The sequence below is a fragment of the Notamacropus eugenii genome, chromosome 3 (assembly GCF_028372415.1).
Source record: "Notamacropus eugenii isolate mMacEug1 chromosome 3, mMacEug1.pri_v2, whole genome shotgun sequence".
In the NCBI taxonomy this organism is placed as follows: Eukaryota; Metazoa; Chordata; class Mammalia; order Diprotodontia; family Macropodidae; genus Notamacropus; species Notamacropus eugenii.
Window position 1 is genome coordinate 219,310,088 of NC_092874.1, and position 21,053 is coordinate 219,331,140.

The 21,053-nt window shown below is 39.7% G+C and overlaps 1 protein-coding gene across 8 annotated transcripts in view; it reads right to left on the reverse strand.

The window, feature by feature from the left end:
- Positions 1–2,065: 2,065 nt before the first annotated feature.
- RAPGEF3 (Rap guanine nucleotide exchange factor 3) overlaps positions 2,066–21,053 on the reverse strand; it is a 29,565-nt gene continuing 10,577 nt past the window's right edge. For 3 of the 8 annotated variants that reach the window (XM_072654491.1, XM_072654498.1, XM_072654494.1), the window contains 18 exons: positions 20,559–20,671; positions 19,838–19,926; positions 19,293–19,371; positions 18,756–18,909; positions 18,567–18,649; positions 18,106–18,145; positions 16,334–16,415; positions 10,629–10,775; positions 9,930–10,045; positions 9,442–9,567; positions 9,093–9,274; positions 8,736–8,826; positions 8,523–8,573; positions 6,955–7,042; positions 6,706–6,770; positions 3,393–3,447; positions 2,572–2,643; positions 2,066–2,313 (listed from right to left, as the gene is read on the reverse strand). In XM_072654491.1, the coding sequence (XP_072510592.1) occupies positions 2,195–2,313; positions 2,572–2,643; positions 3,393–3,447; positions 6,706–6,770; positions 6,955–7,042; positions 8,523–8,573; positions 8,736–8,826; positions 9,093–9,274; positions 9,442–9,567; positions 9,930–10,045; positions 10,629–10,775; positions 16,334–16,415; positions 18,106–18,145; positions 18,567–18,649; positions 18,756–18,909; positions 19,293–19,371; positions 19,838–19,926; positions 20,559–20,671 (1,752 nt within the window). In that variant the 3' untranslated portion in view covers positions 2,066–2,194. The remainder of the gene's footprint in view (positions 2,314–2,571; positions 2,644–3,392; positions 3,448–6,705; positions 6,771–6,954; positions 7,043–8,522; positions 8,574–8,735; positions 8,827–9,092; positions 9,275–9,441; positions 9,568–9,929; positions 10,046–10,628; positions 10,776–16,333; positions 16,416–18,105; positions 18,146–18,566; positions 18,650–18,755; positions 18,910–19,292; positions 19,372–19,837; positions 19,927–20,558; positions 20,672–21,053) is intronic. The other 5 variants (XM_072654493.1, XM_072654490.1, XM_072654492.1 and 2 more) reach the window with 5 other exon arrangements.

The following is a 21,053-nucleotide window of genomic DNA, read 5'->3' on the forward strand; positions in this document are numbered from 1 at the left end:
ATTTTAGAAGTCATTTAGTCCAAATCTTCATTTTACAAATGAGGAAAATGAGACTCAGGGAGGTTGTGACTAGTCCAAGGTCACACAGTGGCAAAACTGGGAATAGAATTGAGGTCTTCTGATTCCAAATCCAGCATACTTTCCACTACACCATTTTGAGGAGTGGAGGGAGGAAAGGGAAAGAGATGCAGATCAGCAATCCCTTAACTTTCCTCAAGACACATACATATGGACATATGTGGCCTATATTACACCCTCCTTGCTCTACCACTTCTTTTCAATACACACACACACACACACACACACACACACACAGAGACATACACACCCAAGGCATATATCTCCCTCTTTCTATACATGGGCCCATTTTTGCTGTATGTGCTATTGAAACAAGGCAAGCATTTAAAGGATATGTCTAAAAGGTCAAAGGCCTCTGGGAGCACTCACTATATAAGGATAGTATACAGGGTAAGAGCAGCAAAGCTGTCTCTCAAGCACTAGCATTCCTTACCAATCATTTCTCATCTTTAGAGGTCCTTGTCTTCAGGGCTATTAAGCTCTGGTACTGCTGCTGCCCTCTCAGTGCGGGAAAATGTCCTTTAATCCAGTGCCCAAGCACTCTCCAGGATCCCACCCTGTATTCTGACTTTCTCCACTACTCTAATTTAGCAACCAAGGGCGTGATCTTACCCAAGCATAATGGCTCTCTGGGAAGCAAATGGTACTTTGGAGTGGCAAATGATCATGAGAGAAGAGGGAGGAGGATGAAGAAATCTCTTCAGTGCCAGCTCAGTGTTGGCAATTGGGAAGAGTCTGATCATTCATGATGAATCTTGATTATCTCTAGTTCCTCTTTTAGACCTTTACCACTCTTTTTTTTGCTGGGTTTCAGAGTTCACAAAACAGTTTCCCCCTTTTATGCCTCAGCTTCTCTGGCCCAGGGTAATTGATGAAATATATAGGAGTCACTCCCTAATGTTTGCTTACCCTGGTAACAAGCTACAGCCCTAGGTCACACCCTAGAAGCTGCTGAGTAGCACCTGAGCCACATAGGCACTGGGCACCCTGAGGAGGGCAAATCTGTACCTGATGAACCATGCCAGGCACACCTATTAACCAAAATAGTCCAAGAAAGAGAATGGGGACTTAAAGACCTATAGGGGAGAGAGAAAGGGGTTGGGTGGAGTTTTGTGTACTGGACTAGTCACTGTCCTAACCATCCCATACAATAGTTGAGAAAGCCAAAGGAGTTGTTATAAAGTTATAAAGTAGAACAAAAGCCAAAAGCTCTCTAGAGATCCATGATTAATTAATCCATCTCTTCGGACTAAGCCTCAAGGGTACCAAGGCTATGGGGCTCATTCAACCAAGCATTACTCATCTATGATGTACAGAGAATTATGCTCATACTGGGAGTTGTATGTATCTTACATCACATACCCCTGCCCTTTCCCTATTTGTATAAGCAGGAATCTTCTGAGAAGCATGAATCTTATATATGAAGACCAGCCTTATATCTCATAGATGTCTTGTCTCTCCAATGGTACCATAAGCTTTTTGAAGTCAGAAACTGTCTGACTTCTTTGCAGCACTTGCAGCTCAGTGCCTTAGACATGGCACAGAAACAATTGTTTGCTCACTCACTGGGCACCTGAAGTCCCAGGGATTCTCTCTCTTCTATACAGTAATTGTATGAAAGTTAGTGGAAATAGGAAGCAGATTCTCTTTTCCTCCAAGAAAGCTTCCTAGGTCCAGCAGTTCCCTCTACCATTCTTTCCTTTTCTCTCTCCTCTTCCCCTTCTTACTTCTGCTACTGGAGCAAATTACAGGAAACCGTCCTGTGACAAGCTTCCCAATCTTGGTCAGTTGGTAAGATCAACAGCCACAGACTCAGAAAAATCTGGTGTATAGAGCTCTCCCTTGAACATGGATTTACGGTCCATGTTCCCTTTCCATTACTCTTCCAGGCCTTCCCACCATCCTTCACTTCAGTGCTTTAAGTCTTGACTCAGTTTCCTCCTTGGTTGCCAGTCATCACTGGGTGGTTAGCTGGATCCATTCCACCTGCTCTAGTTCTTCAAGTCCACACTCTCAATGAAGAATTCATCCAGATCTTGGATCTATAGGTCCAAGAATCTCTTCCAACTTTCCCCAGCTATGCCTTTCCAGGTTTAGGGAAGACACATCAGCCTTATCAAGGCTCCAGTTCCTTGGAGAGCCGAGAAAGTTCTTGCTGGTTGTCAATGACCTTTAACTGCTGGATATATGCCCGGGCATTGGCCAGATTCCGGGCACTCAAGGACTGCTCTGAACCTGTTGGAAAATTTCAGGTCAAAAGGGATTTATTTAGATCTTTCAAGTTTCAAGTTTCCCCTACCACCTCTGTCTTTGTAAGTCAGGTCCTCTTCATAGCCTCTGTCTCAGCTTTACCTGAACTCCTTCCCAAATCCAGCTTCCTCAGAAACTCTATTTTCCTTTCCTTTTCTCCAAGCCTCTAGAATTCTGCCTACTCTTATCCTTCCAAACCATTTCCCTGCCCTGCATCTGGATGCATCCCTCATGTCATCTTACAAGTAGAAATCCTCACGGTCTGGTTATCTTCATGTATGTGGGAGACTCGGCTCCGGAGTGGTGAGAGAGGCACTGGATAGGGATAAGAACAGGGAGTCAAAGAGATTATGTCAGAGATTGAACCTCTGATGAGAAAGCGTTGGCAGACAAAGGAAAATGTTGTAATAGGGATAGAAGACCTAACTCCAAGACAGGAAGAGGATTGAGAAGGATTAGACAATACTAACTTGGGAATCAGAAGACCTCTGACACTACTTATGTAGTGGGCAAGATACTCAATCTCCCTGGACCTCAGTTTTCTCATAAGTAAATTAAGAAGCTTGGACTAGAGCAGGAATTCTTAATCTTTCTTGTGTCATGGATCCCTTTGGCAGTCCAGTGAAACCTGTGCAGCCCTTTGCAAAATGATGTTTTTAAACACATAAAATAAAATACATAGTATTTCAAAGGAAAACAAACTATATTGAAATATAGCTATAAAATATTTTTTAAAAAACAAATTCAAGGACCCCAGGTTAAGAACTCCTGGACTAAAGGATTTGTGTCTGAGGTCCCTTCCATTTTTAGACCTATGTGAACTCATGACTGTAGATTCCAAATTTTTTTTTAGTTTTTTGAGTTTTTAGGTTGAAAGCAAAGATCCCTGATGGTAACCTATGGGAGATGCACATATACCAAGGATTCCCTTATTTTTGAGTTATCTCACATATGGATCCATAAGCTGAATCAAAGTAAGTCTGTCCTCTGTAACATTTAACATCAGAAGAGAAAAGGAAAGGGAAAAGAGAAGGAAAGGTGGAGCTGTCCTAGCTCTTTCTTACCAGAGCTGTGGCTTCGACAGTGATGCAATATCCGTACAGTTCTGGCCATCATACGCTGGGAGCAATAAAAACAGGAGTAAGAACCTTAAGCCACTCAACTACCATCAACCTTACCCCTAGCCAGGAAGCTGGAATATTTAAAAGGCTATCAGCTTTGCTGGGTGTCTTGGACAGAATATTTCCCTATCATCAGATCACTTGTGATCAGCAAGACAGAAGAGACAAGAGCACATTCTCTTCCAGCTTAGGGAAATGGGACAGGTGAGAGGACAAATAGGATTGAGTCAGGTATTTAAAAATCAGTGCATACATTTAAAAAACTGATCTGTGATTTCATTGATGCACAGAACTTTCTTTACCAATGCACATTGGTATTTGCTCCAGAAAATGTATCCTCTGAAAGAGTTGCGTAGGGCACTGAGTGGTTAAGTCATAGAACCAGCATGTTTCTGAGGTGGCACTTGAACCCAGGTCTTCTTAAATGAAGCCAGATCTCTATTCACTCTGATATGCTGCCTTTCAGTATTTACACACACATACACACACCTAGATGCCTACACACCTAACATGGATGGTTAGATTATTCTTCTCCACCCACCCCTATTCCCCCAAACTCTAGTGGTTCATGGTGAAACAAAGATGGCCTAGGTTTTTGCAGGTTGCCTTCAAAGCTCACAGGTTGGAGGGTTCTACCAAACAAAACAGACTTCACTTAGAAGGCCATTAACAGACCATCTACTGATGTCCTGTCAGCAGAACTAAGTGCAGAAAGACTTATCGCTAGAAGCCAGGCTATCAGTGATGAATGACACTGGCCTTAGTGATGCATCAAAGTGTTTACTAAAATATGAAGGGGTGTGATCTCCATTGATAAAGGGGGTACCCATGTCAGTGAAATCACAGAATGATTTAATCATATAATAGTAAATAATTATTTTGTTTTATTGATAAAATAATCGACAAATGTTTCAAGTATTTATATTATTAAACGTTTGGAAAGAATTGGAAACTAAGGGGAAAATGACTGAAAAAATAATGGTATGGGAATACAATTGTATATGATTGTGATTATTGCCCTGTAAGAAATGACAAGTATGAAGGATTCAAAGGAACTTAGGAAGACTTGCATGAAATGATGCAGAGTGAAATGAGCATAATCAGAATAATGTACACAATTTTTACAGTAGCATAAAGGAAAAAACATTTAATGACTTCAGAACTCTAATCAATGTCAAGATATCAGAGAGCAAATAGTGAAGTATGCTTCCCACCTCCTTGGCAGAGAGGCAGTGAATTGGGTATAGAATGAGCATATATTTTTGGATATGGCTGCTGTGTTGATTTGTTTTGCTTGACTGTACTTGTTATAAAGGAGGGGTCTGTTTGGGGAGGAGAGAGTCTTTGGCAATTGGCTCCTCTCCCAAACACCTAGTGCCAACTCTTATTCTCATCTACCTCCGTGCCACCCTTTCAATGTCATATTCCAGATCTGAATGTCCTTTATTCTGTGCACTTTGCAACTCTTGCTCCAGAATTAACAAACCTATTCCTTTCATTTTAGTCTTCTTCCTCTCATGCTCCTTCCATCTTCTGACACTCAAAGAAGACACCCAATCCTTATGACACTGCATCTTTTGCAAGTGCTGGTTATTCCTTTGTTTATATCAGAGAATTACTGATCCCAAAGGAAGGTTCAAAATATCCCTCATTCCCCTCTGCTAATTTCAGACTCTTCTGCCCCCAACACTACGTCATATTTCCTTTTTTAAGGTTCACTCTTTCCAGATTTATTATCCAATTCATATCCCAGTGGTTTCTAACCATCCCTAGGACATTCTCCCTTTTGTCTCAATGAATCTGGTATCGGTGGATCATTGTCATTGGATTATCAATTGTCCATCATTGGATAGACATTGGATCATGTCTACTCCAACTCTTGCCTTTACACAAGAAGACCACAACACATGTGAGATATTCCATCAAATACACTTAGCCACCTAGTTCCTCAATTTACTCAATTCTTGTTTATTCCTCCTAATCTGCACACATTGGAACTGTGTCATAACCATGATCCACAGGTGCTCTACTTCCATGACCAAGAAATCTAAAATTCCTTTATCTAATCATAATCTCCTATAATTAGATATCTTTATATACTTTACTCTTATACCTATTCTTCACCCACACCATGACCTCCAATCCCCCCTCCAATCTGTCCATACTGTAACCTCCAAAGAACTCCATGCCCATTAACTGTGGACATACTTTAAAACTCTCTTCAGTACTTTCCCAGGCAATCATCCCTACTCTGGCTATATTCTAATCCCTTGTCATGGACTCTCAATTTCATAAGGCTACCTTTCTACTTCTCCAAACCTTCTCTTCACTTCTCAAGATTACAATAGTACACTCTCCTCTCACAATCTCAGTTGGGGACTGCTCCACATACTAGGCTGAGAAAATCATGACCGTTTGCCTTCATAAATGTTTTCCCTTACGCTTATGATGCTCTCCCTCCTCACCTCTGCAATTCCTGGTTTCCTTTTGACTCAATTCAGGTGTCTTCATGAGGTCTTTCCCCAACTGCTAGCACCTTTCCCTCCAAGGTTACCTTGTATTTGCAATATACATATTTGCATTTGTTTCCCCATTACAATATAAGCTCTTTGAAGGCAAGGATGGTTCACTTTTGTCTTTGTATCTTCATGTCAGGAACTTAGCAGGCCCTTAATAAATGCTTGTGTATTGATTGACAGTAATGAAAAAGGAGAAGGACCCAAATAAAACATTTTAAAAGAATAGTAAGAAGTGCAGTGAGAAAGTATATGAGGAATTTAGAGAAACCTGGGAAGATTTTTATGAACTGATGCAGAGAAAAATAAGTGGAACTGAGAACAGTGATACAGAATGACTTATAATAATGTAAATCAAAAGGTCACTAAAAGGAGGTCAGACTCTGACTAAATAGAAAACCACTGAAGGTCCCAGAGATTAGATAATAAAACATACCTCCTCCCTCACAGGGGAGAGGCAGGGGAATACCAGGACAGAATTGTATATATGTTATCAAAAGTGGCCACTGAATTGGATGTTTTTGCTTAAATGTTTTTGTCATGAGGTAGGTTCAATTGAGCAGGGTTAGGTGTGGGTGAAACAGTTGTGAGGTAAAAACAATAGTTAATTAATTAAAATGGATTTTAACAACAAAAAATTTTGGTTTGTGATCTTTTTCATTTCTAATGTCTAGTTACTGAATTTCTCTTCTACCTCAACCCAAACCTCCAAGTCTAGATCCCTGCTTTCCCATACTTACCATCTTCTCAAAGTTGATGAGACTGTCTACCAGTGTACGGTTCCCCTCATGGATGAAGGTCATGTCTGCAGGGAGCTATAGATCAGTACTCAAAAGTCCCACAAATTTTGTCCCTCTATGTTTATCCCAGGAAAGGTTAAAGGAGAAAGAATAGGAATTCCCCAAACCAACCTCCTACTTCCAATTTCTACTACCTTCCTTACCTTCTTCCCTACCGCTGAAGAAAAGCTAGATCCCAATGCCATTTACCTTTGAGGAGGAGGGGCATAAAGGGGATGATGGGTGGGGACAGCTTGGTGAGTGCCAATCGGTATACACGATGATTCCAGGATGGGTCCTGACAGGGGGGTTCACAAAAAAAAAAGACCCTGTATACACCACATATCATCACCTTTAGGTTTTTAACACCGTTTTATGTGGTAGACAGTATACTACCACATAGTATAACACTGTATAACTAACTTTGTGGGAATATACTGAAAACCAGCAGACACCTTCACCCAAATCAAGGAACCAGACAGCCCTCTTAGAGACACAGCATATTGTTTAGGGGCAGAGAGAGATAGAGGAGAAAATCTGAGGGTTCACAAATCCCTGAGGATGGTTTGACAATTCTTAGGTTTGGAGGTTTTTACAGCTCCTCTACATGGGACCACTACAAAGCAATTATCAACCATCTTCACAATTCAGATTCTATTTTTATAACTTGCCCTTGCTCCCTATGTGGCTTTTATTTTTTAGACTCTAAGTTAGTTAATGAGTTCCTTGTACTTCCACATCAGACTCTTTAAGTAACTGACCTTTTTTTAATTAAAATTATTCTCTATGAGTTCTCAGAATTTTATTTTTGAGAGTATACCATTTCTCTTGGCTTAACTTCCCCTGTAGAACTTTAATGCACTGGATCTGCCCTATACTTTCCCTGAACCCTTTGACATCTGCTCTCCCTAAGGTGTATGTCAGGCTGTGCCCAGCTTTCCCCTTCCTCTCTTTCACAAAATCCAAAATGGAATAGTCATTAGATTCCCTCAATTTTCTATTTCAGTAACCAATTCCGGAACTGGAATTACTTCATGTATATATTATATTTATTAACATCTCTCCTCACACACTTCCATTAGAATGATTAGAATGAAAATTCCTTGAGGACAGACACTCTTTTTGTATTTTGGTATCTTTAATGCCTTCTTAGGGCTTAGCTCTCAATAAATGTTTGTTGAATTGCTTGGAATTCCACAGTCCTCAGGAATCTCTAAGGAAATGGCTGGGGTTACAAAACCCTCTTCCTCCTTGGATCTCATATGATCCACAGGTTTCCCATACCTACTGTCTGACCTTGCTGTTTGACAAGCCAAGTATTTGGCATTGAGACTTGGTTCTTGAATTTTTAGTCAATAAGCTGAGGTCATTTTTCTCTTAGGCCTTCTCTTTGCCCTTCAGACCACAGAGATGTTTATTCCAAGACACTTTCTTCAACATATATCACACATCACAAAAATAATAATGTATGTCATATATCACACAATGTGACATGACACAATATCATGCAGTACATACCATAAGACCAACATATCCTCTTGCTACCCTAAAACTTAAGGTTATCCATGCCCAGTGCCCCATAATCCTGAATGTAGAGAACGACGCTGAAACCAGAAAAATTTCTTCCATAGTCCACAAGAAAAGTAGGCCCTATACCAGGTTTGGCTAATCTGGAGGGCTGCAGGGGACAGGGAATATGTAAGACAGCCCTAACTTTAATTCAAAGAGTGAGGGGTTTGAAGGAAGAGAGAGTTGGCCATCAGAGGCAACGGACTTACCAGAAGCTGTTCAAGAGAAGAATATAGTTTCCGAACTTTCTGGGGCAGCCGCTAAGAGAATCAGAGACAAAAAGACAGAACTGGGGATTTTCCATTATGTTACCTGATGAGTCTTCTTGAGACAGAAACTGTGCCCTTTCCAGGAAATGGTGTATTCTTAGGACAGGGTCCTGGGCCTCTTACCCTCTAGCTTGACCAAAAGGAAGCACCTACCTCCCAGGTGAGGGCCAGACGGCTGATGGCAGAATTGCTGAGGCCAAACATGACAGCAAAGAAAGAGTTGAGGTTCTTCTGCTCTTTGAGACTGAGAAACAGCAACCAGGGTCACAGTCACAGATTAGCTAGCACAGTACATGGAACAAGGGAAGAACCTAGAACTAAACTAGACTGGCAAAGAGATAAAACTTTCCAATGGGGTTTAAGAAGCACAGGAAGAAAATGACAGTAAAAGAGACAAAGGCATTAGATATAGCAATGAGATTAAGGCAGATGAAACTGGAAATGACTACCCCAGACCCTTGGCCCCTGGTCCAAACATTGTCCTCCCCTTTCCACAATCTTCCCACTCACTGAGAAGCCAGCTTGATGAACTTTCGGAGCAGGTGAGCCCTAAGGCCAGGTACAGGACATAAGCACAGCTCTGTGGCCACCCAGTATTGTAGTTCATTGAAACGCCGCATGAAGCGCTCCAGGTTGGCTGTGGTGGCATTTCGGAGTTGCTGTGGTCCCAGTACATAGTGGATCAACTCCACCTTGGGGGTTGGGGGAAGGTAGAGTTAAGGTGTGTCAAATTGGACCCCAACCCCACCCCCACCTTCACCAAGCCCTCCTCTGCCACATTACCCCAATCCTGATCCTACTATTCCCAAATGTTCCCCTTTCCGATGTCCATTCCATCTAGCTGAGGCCTCCCCCACACCTGGTGGATGCTGTTGAAGAGGTTCCAGTCATGGTCAGTCAGCTGGTTGGCCAGGTCCTTGGCACTCACTAGGTCTAACATCTCAGCTGAGCTTACACTTGGCCCAAGCTGATCTGGGTGTGGAGTCTGCAGATGGGAAAGAACTAACGGAGATGCCAGGAAAGTTCAGAAAGAGAGCAAAGGGGACTCTAGGGAGAACTATGAATGTGTGTGTGTGTGTGTGTGTGTGTGTGTGTGTGTGTGTGTGTGTGTGTGTGTGTCTGCTGGGAGGGAAGAATGAGACCAAAAGGGGATCAGTAGGGGTTCAGACATCAAGGCATTGCTGGGAATGGTAAGAATTGCCTACGTATGTTGGAAGTAGCTGTAAGGATGAGAAGGAAGAGCTGAAAGATCTTTCCCAGGGAAGTTTATATATGGCTCCTCACTAGGGCACCCTCTCTAGAGTTAAGTTTCTATTCTCTGCTTTGGCTTTCTGCCACACTCCTTACCAGCTTGTGCATTTCCTGTGGGTTAACAATGAAGAGCCTCTCATTGAGTCCCAGGGATGTTGCCACACCACGGGCATCTGGTTGTAGACCAATGGTGTCTGTGGGAGAAGCTATGGCTAAGATGGTGGACAGTGACAAGGAGAGAAAGGGTTTAGGAAAAGTGAGATATACATCTCAGTTTAGTTTAGTGGCCAGGAAGGAATAATCCTCCTCCATGAGGAGTGAGGGAATCTTTGCTCCCAAATAAAGGGACCATTGGCTGTTGATCTAAGTGGGGACTGTTGCCTTGATTATGCCTTGTTTCTTGCTTCTGTTCCAAAGGGAGGTGAAATAAATCAAAAGGAAATAATATCTTAGACAGCAGATATCACTGAACTATCTTGAAGAAGCCATTGGAGAGCTTTGGTTTCAGCTTTAGAATGTGAAAAGAAAACACTGGGATTGCTAATCCTAAATCTTTTCATTCTATCTTGCCTCCTCTTTACCCATCAATATTTTAGGGAAGTCCCGGCTGCCCTGATCATGCTGGAGTTTCAACAACTATACCCAACCTTGTTAGTTGACTCATTAATGAGCAGTTTCCTATGCTCTCAAAGACTTTTGGGACACTGAGTCACACTCACTTTATTTCTGATTTCAGAAAAATCTGGGAGTAGATCAGTATGGGAAATCCTTGCTTGGGGAGGATGTACAACTTACCCCCCGAAGAGGTGACCTTCACCAGCACCTGGCCTTGTACCCAGCCATCCTCCTGGGCCAACGTAGCCATCACTTCTCTCACAGAAGCTGTCACTGGTAGATACAATGTCAGGACTGAGTGGTCTGGCCGGTAGATGTCATAGGGAACTGGAGAAGAGGAGGCAGGAATCAGGCCAGTGAACACCCTTTATTCTTGGGTGGGAAACAGTAAGAAAAAACCTACCTACCACTTTGCCTAATAACTAGGGTTATGGGAAAAAGTGTATTCCTTCTCTGAAGGGAAAACAGAGAATCCTTTTCAATTTAAATCCTCCTCCACCTAGGGTCCCTGCCAGCAGTTAGCTGCAGTGGCAATGTAAGTGGAGCTATATAAACTGTTTCCTACTCTCTCAAAAAAAAAAAAAAACCTCCTTCAAAACAAAACAAAGGACAATCAAAGAACAAACAAAAAAATCAAAGAGCAATCAAAAATTCAATAAAAAGACAGAATCTAGTGGGGACAGAAAAGGGAACTGTACCAGTGTGAGGGCAATCCAATTAGGATCTTTGGCTGTTTTTGTTTTACTAAAAGTACCTCTGATTGAATGAAGTGATTGGGGAGGATCTTTGGGCCTACCCATTGTGGGAAGCTAGATTAGAGAAGCTGTTTTGTAGGAGGGACCCACATACCTTCTGGTTTTTCAATTGAGGAATAGCTCTAAAAAGTGTATAAATACTCTGAGGGTAAGGTTTTATATTGGAGTTTACTAACTGGAAGTGTTTCTTTGGCCAGAGAGACTATGGGAAGCCGCTAAGGAGCCCCCAGAGGAAGCCATGTCTGTTGATCACTTTGGGGTTCAGGGTGTTGAATTCCCTGAACTGGGTGAATGACATGTGCTTGACTAAAGGACTGATACACGTGCTTGATTAAGGTGGTTGTTAAAGCCTCAAAAGTTGTCTTTCCTTTTATGAATGCAGATCTAAGAACCTGTAATAGCAGCACCTCCTCCCGCGTATGTTGGGGTGCTTACTGTTACAACCAGAAAAAAAAAGTAAACAGAAGAAAATGCTAAACACATTGAAAAAATACTATTACCCAAGAGATAATCTCTAATGAGTTTTACATATACATGTATGCGCACATGTGTGTACATGTGTGCATATCCATACACATATGTGTACATATGTACACAAAGACTCTTCAACAATATAATAAAGTCACAGAATTTTTTTAAAGCCTTGGCTACAAGAACTACAAGAATAGCTAGAAGAAATAAAGCAAAAGATAAAAAAATGAGATTAAAGTAGAAATAAGGTATGGAAGAAAAAAACTAGGAGAAGAAATAGCTTAAAATAGAAGGCAGAAAACCTTACCCAAGTAAAGGATTCCCTGAAAAACAGAATTGAACAATTACAGTTCAATGACTCCATGAGATAACAAGAAATATTAAAATAAAGTCAAATACCTTTCAAGACTAAGGGAAGGAGACATATTCTTAAACAAACAAGAGGCAGAAGATAAAAATAGGTAAATTTGAATACACAAAACAGAAAAACTTCTGTGCAAACAAAATTAATACATTTAGACTAAGAAGAAAAGGGGTTGAATTAGGAAAAATTTCCTTGATGAGGGTTGGGTATCCACTATGTAACACACACATGCATACATACATATATACAACTAACATGTGTGTATATATGTGTGTACACACACCCATGATAGATATATATAACTAAAAGCCTTTCTCTAGTAGGTAAGTGGTCAAAGAATATGAACAAACAGTTTTCATAAAAATGAAAAACCATGAACAACCATATGAAAGAATGCTTCAAATCAAAGATGACAATGTGGATAATGTGGAATTGTGCAAAAAGACCTGAACCCTTTGACTCAGAGATTCCATGACTAGGATTAGACCCACAGGAGGCCATTGAGGGGCAGAAAGTTCTCATATACACCAAGATATTATTGCAGCATTTTTTTGTGTGTGATAACAAAATATCTGGAAACAAAATAGATACCTATTGATTTGGGAAATGACTAAACCAATTGTGGTACATGAATATAATAGTGCTATAAGAAATAACAAATAAGAATATAAAGATCTATATGAACTGATGAAAAATGAAGCTGAACAAGGAAAATAATACACCCAGTGACTACAACAAGGTAACTGGAAAGAACAACCACAATAAAAAAAAATTAAAAGTGTATGTTGCAAAAAAAAAAAAAAAAAAGTATGGCTTGAAAGAAGGGATATGAGAAGACACTTTCACAATGCCCTCACCACTTCCACTTTGTGGAAGCAGAAGATCTATATGGATCATATGTTGCACAAATTTTACCCTTTTTGACATATTCATCAGTTATGCTGATTTTTCATCTTTTTCTCTTTTTTCTTTAAAAATGTTATTTTCATATGGGTTGACTCTGGGAAGGGGAAAAGGACGAATGATAAGGGAAATTGTAGTGACACAAAAAGAAAAAGACATCAATAAAAACTTGTTTAAAAATAATATATGTACCAAATGGCATGACATCTAAGTAGTTAAAGGAAAAGTTGACTGAAGTACAAGGAGAAATTGACAACAAAGCAATAACAGTTAGAGACTTCAATGTGCCCTTTTCAGAACAAGACAAATATTTTAAAAATTAACACAAAATTAAGCACTTAGCAGAATTTTAGAAAAGTAAAATATGGGAGATTGTTAGTGGTTACAGAATGTGAATAGAATAGAACACACATATTTCTCTGCTGTGCTTATCACTTTTACAAAAACTGAGCATGTGCTAGGCAGGCACAGCAAGCTATGGCCTGCAAGCCAAATCCAGCTATATGACCCACAAACTAAGAATGGTCTTTACAATTTAAAATATAAATTTTTTTTTAAATGTAAAAGCCATTCCTACCTCATCGGTCATTCAAAAGCAAGTGGCCAGATTTGATCGTTTGCTAACCCCTTTGTTAGGGCATAGCAACCTCATAAAGACATACAAAAAATGAAAAATATTAAATGAATAATTTAATGACCACAATGCAATAAAAATTAAAATCAATAAAGAATATTTAAAGAAAGAATTCAAATGTAAGTAAAGGCTAAATAATTTAACCTTCAAGAATTTGTGAGTCAAAAATTATAGAAACAACAGATGATTTTAGGAAACAAAGTAACAACGGAACAACAAATCAAAACCGCACTCAGAGGTAAATTTATATCTCTAAATACTTTCATCAACAAAAGAAAGAAAAGATTAATCAATGAATTGGCCATGCAACTAATAAAATCTAGAAATGGAACAAAAATTAATCAAACACAAAAAATGGAACTTCTGATAATTTAAAATAAACAAAAATCTCACTGAATCAATAAACAATATTACAAGCTTGTTTTAAAATAAATCAATAAAATACATTATTGCTAGTTAGTCTGATAAAAAGAGGTGGAAATGAAAGAGCAAGTATAAAAAAATTTTTTAAATCATTACAAATGAAGAGAGGATATGGGAAGTGATTAGAAATTTTTTGCCCAATTAAATTCTAACAAAATTTGTTATCTAAATGAAATGGATGAATAGTTACAAAAACATAAGATATTCAACTTAACAGAATAAGAAATAGAAAATTCAAGTAACTCCATCTTGTAAAAAAAAAAAATTAAGCTATTTTTTCTGGAAAAAATATCCAGAACTATGTGCATTTACAAATGAATTCTATCAAGCAATTAGAGCAAAAGAACAATCACTTCCAATATTCTATAAATTCTTTACAAAAATAGAGAAAGAAAAGATCTTAACAAACTTCATGTATAAGTCAAATATGGTAAAGATATCAGAGGAAGAAAACTACTGATGCAAAAATTTTGAATATAATTTTAGCAACAAAGGATACAACAACATATAAAAAAATATACCAACATCAGGCTGAATTTATATAAAGAACATACAGTCATATCAGTAGTAGGAAAACTATAAACATAATAATTGTGCTAATAATTGCATGATTATATTGACATATGAAGAAAATTTTGACAAAACACAATACTCTCATGTTAAAAATTTTAAAAGCATAAAAGTATATGGGTCTCATTACAAAATTTGGTAAATTTTATCTATCTAAAACAAAGAGCTAGTATTGTCTTTAATGGAGAAATGCTAGAAGCCTTTCCACTAAGATCAGAAGTAAAATAAGGATTACCACTGTCAACAATTTTATTTGATACAATACTAAGAATCCTAGCCATAACAATAAGAAAAGAAAAAAATTGAAGCAACGAGCATAGGCAAAGGGGAAACAAAATGATCACTTTTTTGCAGATGGCATTATGGTTTACTTAAAACAATCCTAGTGGACAACAAAAAATTAGTTGAAACGATAACTTTAGTAAAATAGCAGAATATAAAATGAACCCACAAAATAGTCAGCTTTTTTGTATATTACTGTAACACTCAAGCAGAAGAGACAGAAAAATTCCATTCAATATTACTATAAAGTCTAAAAAATATTTGGCAATTCACCCATCAAGGACAATACAGGAATTTTATGAATATAATTACAAAATACTCTTCATAGAAATAGACAAATAATTGGAGAACTATTAATTATTCATATATGTAACATGATCTTACAACATAAATACTACATAAATTAATTGCTTAGTCAATATTATACAAGTTGAATACCAAAAGGTTATTACTTTGTAGAACTCAAAAAAAATAATATGACTTCATCTTTAGGAACAAAAGGCCAAGAATCTCAAGAGCAATAATGAAAAAAAATGAGAAGAAAGGGGCTTAGAAGTACTAGGTCTCAAAATATATTACAAAGCAGTAATTATCAAAACCATTTGGTACTAATTAAAAATAAAAAACCTGACTTGAGAACAGATTAGGTACAGAAGATCCAGAAGTAAATGGCCCCAATAGCATACTGCTTGATAAACCCAAGGATCCCAACTACTGGAGTTAAGCATGTACTATACAACAAAAACTGCTTAGACCATTGGAAAACAATATGTCAGACATTGGGTTTCATACCATCTACCACAATAAGTTCCAAATGGCAACATGTTTTAGATATAAAAAGGTCACACCATAAACAAATTAAAGGTCCAGGAAAGAGAGAAGCTTTGCAATTATTGATAGGAGAAAAGTTTCTGACCAAAGAGTAAAGAGAACTACAGAAATTAAAATGAACAATTTGATATACAAAATTGAAAGGGTTTGCAAAAATAAAATCAATGAAATTAAAATTAGAAGAGCACAATTAAGTGGGGAAAAATCTGTGCAAACAAAAAGAAGCCTGATGACCATATATTGACTCAAATACATAAGAACAAAAATCACTCCGCAAGAGGCAAATGGTCAAAGAATTTGAAAAGGCAAATTTCCAAAGGAGAAATGCATGCTATCATCAACCATATAAAAATAGTACCATAAAAATATAAACATAATAAAAATGTAAAAATAATAAAGAGAAATAAAAAAACAACTCTGAGGTTCCATCTTAGACCTATTCAGCTTGGTAAAGATAACACAAAAAGCAAATGACAAAGGAATGGCAAATCCTATAGGGAAAAGACTCTTCAATTTGAAAGACAGAGGGAGATATAAAGAGGTGCTTAGATAATAACATAAGAAGGGTAGATATAGCAACTGAGGGTAACAGGGAAATTCCAGTGGGAGAAACAAGTTAGGAGTTAGCAGTAATGCAGGCAACACCACAAACCTTTGTCCAGAGCTTGGATAGCATATCTGTTGCTGAGGAGGGGTTCATCGTAGTTGGGGAACCAGATGGGAACCGCTCGATCCTAATTACAGAGAAATAATCTGGTTAGAGGTAAGACAAAAAAGCCTGAGAGTAGAATCATAATGAACAAGGTAGCTTGAGGGAGCACTGATAGGAGATCCCACTCAGCTGGGCATGTCACAGGCCAAAGGATGATATTTTCACAGACTTTATCTCCACCCCTCTTCCCCCACCACACACATGCCTCAGGGAAGTGATGGGGTCCCAGTGAGGGGAAATGGCCAAACAGGGAAGCAAACAAGGAAGACGATTTGTTTGTCTGTGAATCTACATGATTTTTTTTCTCATTCTATCCTCAAGCAGATCTGTCCTGTATATTAAAATCATATTTGCTTGAACTCTCATCTTCATTCTCTCCCTTTCATTTATAAAATAGTAGAATGACTATACTACCTCTCAGCTTACTCCTCCACCCATGCAATTTAGCTTCTGCTTCTACCAATCTATGAAATGTTCTTTCAGAGATCACCAATCAATCAAGACAATGGACACCAATAGCTTTCTGTAGCATTTGGCAAAATTGACCACCCCTTCTTCAATGCTTTTTCCTTTCCCCTGTTCAACAATGCATTGATCTAGTCCTCTTAGTTCTCTGGGTCCTTTCTGGTCTCTTTGGCTCTTTCTTCTCCTCTGGCTCCCTAAATGTGGGCATTCTTCAAGCATCAATTTTCTGTTCTTTTTCTTTCAGAGATCTCATGTGTTCTGGTGGTTGCAAATACCACCTCTGTGCTCTCAAATCCTTAAAGAAGCCCATTCCTCTTCTGACTTTCATAACCAGTCATCAAGTCCTACGACTCTTTTTCAAAATATCTCTTCTATCTTTCCCTTCCATTCCAGTCTCACAGTCTTCTCTTTTCTTCTTAAATTCATAATCTCATTTCTTTCTACATATCAGTGTCAAAAGGACCTTCCCAAAACTCTATTTTTATCATGTCACACTGTTGTGTGTGTGTGAGAGAGTGCAAACACTGCCATGAGAACAAGCTGTGAAATTGCCTCTAACAGAGCACCCCAATCTCTTTTATAATTAGTCCTCCAAATCACCCTTTCTAGGTTATTGTACTCTGTGCTCCAGTGGCCAATTTTTAAAACATGCCTTAATCATCCCTACAGTTTTATTCAAAGCCCAGCTCAACTCCCATCTTCTCCATTAAGTCAGAACTGGTTTCTCCCTTCTGTGAACCTGTATAACACTTAACATTGGCAGCATTGACTTGGTATGTATAATATACAGTCAACATCAACAAACACCTACTATCAGCCAGGCACTGAATTAGTCTCTGGGGATACAAATGCAAAGAAGTAAACAATCTTTGTATTAGTAATTAATTTTTCATTATATATACCTTGTCTTCGGATTATAAACTCTTCAGAGCAATAATAGCTTGTACTTTTTAATAACCCCATGATGCCTAACATTCTCACAGCAGGCACTTAATAAATGTTTACCAATTGAATACACCTCTATGTCTATAGGAATCTTTGTATGTAGGAATATATGAGAATGTAAGAGTCTTAACGTTTGAAGTCTGTGAGCTTGTAAATAATGAGAGGGACTCTCAAGAGTCCTACGCGCAGATCCTAAGCTGAGCAGAGCCTTTTATGAGTAGGGATAAGATAAGACAGCACAACTCTATGGAGCAAGGGACAGGACACACAGAAGGAGAGGGGAGCTGGCACACATTTAGTACCTTTAATTGTGGTGACATATTTCCACCGCCATTTTCCAACCTGCAGAGCAAATGAGAAGAACAGTGAAGCTGAAGGTTTGGGAAGAGGGTGGGTGGGCAGGAAGCAACTGCCAGGTCACCTTCCAAGGTACCATCTAGGTGCCTTGATAGCCTCACAAAAAGACTAGGGAAAGAAGCCAGGGGATCCAGTTCTGATTTCTTAAATTCTATTTCCAATATGCAGCTAGTATGCCTGCTTGTTGTCCTGGATTTTTCTCAATTAGAGTGAAAGTAATGCATATTACAGGCAATACTGTAATTAAGGAAGGAAAAGAGAGAATCTAGACACAGAGCTCCCATTCAAGTTTAGAGATAACTCCAAGTGATCCCCTTTCCCTCCCCAAACTTCAGTTCCTTCTCCTGGAGATTTCATGAATAAACTAGCAAGCAAACTTTATTCAGTCCCTGGGAGGATTACTCACCCATGGTGTCGCCTCCTCTCTGGTCCCTGCTCCCTTAGCAGGTTGCTGAGCTGAGTATCCTTGCTTACCAGTTCTGAGAGTTTCTGTGAGGAAACATACCAAGGCAGCTGAATGTGGAGTCCCTGCTCATGACTCCATCTGGATTCTCTCCTCCAGCCACAGGCTACTACAGATGGCTCTCCCTGTTACCTGTAGGAAGCTGGGGGCTACTGGATCTATGTGGAGCATGGGACCATACAGAGTCACCCATTGACTGACCAGCCTTAGGATCTTCTGCCGCTTGTTACAGATGTAGATGCCACCTTCCTGCTCAGTGCCACCAGCTGGCTCTCCATGGAAGGTGGTAGGTGGTTAAAGAAAGTCATAGCACAAAGTGGATACTGCCCACCAAGCTCTAGGCAAAGGGAGAACAGGGTAGCCATTCCCAGGGAAAACAACTCTGTGCCTAGCACCTTGATCAACCTGCGGAAAGTGCCTACTACATGCTAACTGAATGATGAATATTTTCTCTGCTCTTCCACATCATATCCCAAGCTCTATTACTTAACCAGCATAAATGCTGCCTATATTCCCTTACGTTACCTACAAGTAATCATTTAGAATACTAGATAGCCACTGCTAGGAAATGCCTTAGAGGTCATCTCCTTCATAAATCTCCCTTTGTTCACCCAGATATCCAAACACTCTTTCTATTACACTATCCTTCCCATCAGGCTTAAAGGATATTGATGAAGGAGAGCAGCACAGAGATGGGCACTAGGCATGAAGACACTGTGGGTCAGGAGAAAGTCACCCAGGAATGTCTCTGCAAGGGTTGGGAAGAGAGAGACGAGAGGACGCACCAGGTTATAGGAGCAGCAGCACCATAGCCCTAGATCAGGGATTCTTAACCCTTGCTATATCATGAACTCCCTTGACAATCTGGCAAAGCCTACGCACCCCTTCTCAGAAGAATGTTTTTAAATGAATAAATAAAGCACACAGGACTATGGAGCCATAATTTTTTTTAAAGTTCACAGTCCCTAAGTTAAGAACCCTTGCCCTACAGACTCCTCTTATTTTAACTAATCACAAATGCCCAGGGCATCTACAATACATGTCCCAACCAAGTGAATATAGGATAAAAAGTTCCAGCTGTGTGGCCTGAAGGGGGCAGTGTTCACTAAATGACAAGTGAAGTCATGTAGGACTCAGGTAGTAATGGGGAAAGGCAGTCTCAAAGAAAGAGTGGTGATGGCGTGGATCCTGGATCCCCCACCTCAGTTCTGTACCTGTCGGATCATGGGCACTTGAGTCCGGACGCACAGCCTCCAGCAGGAGTTCTAAGATCTTTTCTGGAGTGCCTGACATCACCGTGTACCTATGGGAACCAGCTCAATGGACATCCCCACCCCCACAGTGCCTCCATACATACCCAATGACCATCATCAGGCACTCTTTTCTAAGGCTGAGGGCTCAGGAGTAAGCTGAGATGATATAAACAGGCAGTTCTAGTCTGGATTTGACCAAAGCCCTACCAACATTTACTCCTACAATTCTGTTACATGGAGCAGTATAGAGCAACACTCAGGAGTACCATCACAGTAATGATAATAATGGGAGAAAGACCCAGGTCTCAATATCGCAAGGACCCTATCCCTCCCAAAGGTTTCCCCCTTGTATTCTCAACTCATTCTTACCACAAGCTCCACTCATCATCACCACAAGGCTGGTTTGATCTGAGAAACACCAGCCTCTTCCTATTATTTAGCTCCCTTAAAAGCCCTGGTGGAAGTGCCAGCCCAATCAAGTTGTCACATGCTTCAAGGACACTACTGTGTATAAATCAAGGTGGCTACTATACCCTGAAGAGCTCCAGTCTCTACTACATTGCCACTGGTGGGAAGGAACCCAACAGGGAAGGGAAAGTAACTGAGAAGTTGAAAATGGGGGGGTGGGGGGTGGAATGAGGAGAGAGGAATTTGGGGAATAGAATAAGAGTGAATATGTTACCGGTTCCTGCCTGGATTCAGGGGACAGTCAGGACTACTACTCTGAGGGGTCCTCTCCAGCACCAATACCACTTTTCCATGTTCTTCCAGACGCATTGTATTTGCCTCCACATCCTGGGTACCAAGTCAATCAGATAACTATTTAGCATAGATCCAACAGTGACCTTGACCTTCTCTGACTCGCTTCTGGACTTCTTACCCTTTGGTTTAGACTTGATCCCTCCCCACACTGATCTTCAGCTCCTCTCTTTCCTCTCTGCACCACTCTTGCCCAATATCCCAGTCTTACCCCAAATCACTGGACCTGCCCTTTCTGTTCCCTTACTCCCATCTCTCCCCAGCCTGATCATCTTTTCTGCCCCTCTTCCATTATCATATATACATCTATATCTGTATATATACATCTATATCTATGTTGATATAGATGTATATATATATATATATATATATATACATATATATAATCTAAAATTTATCCCATTCACAATCCCCTATC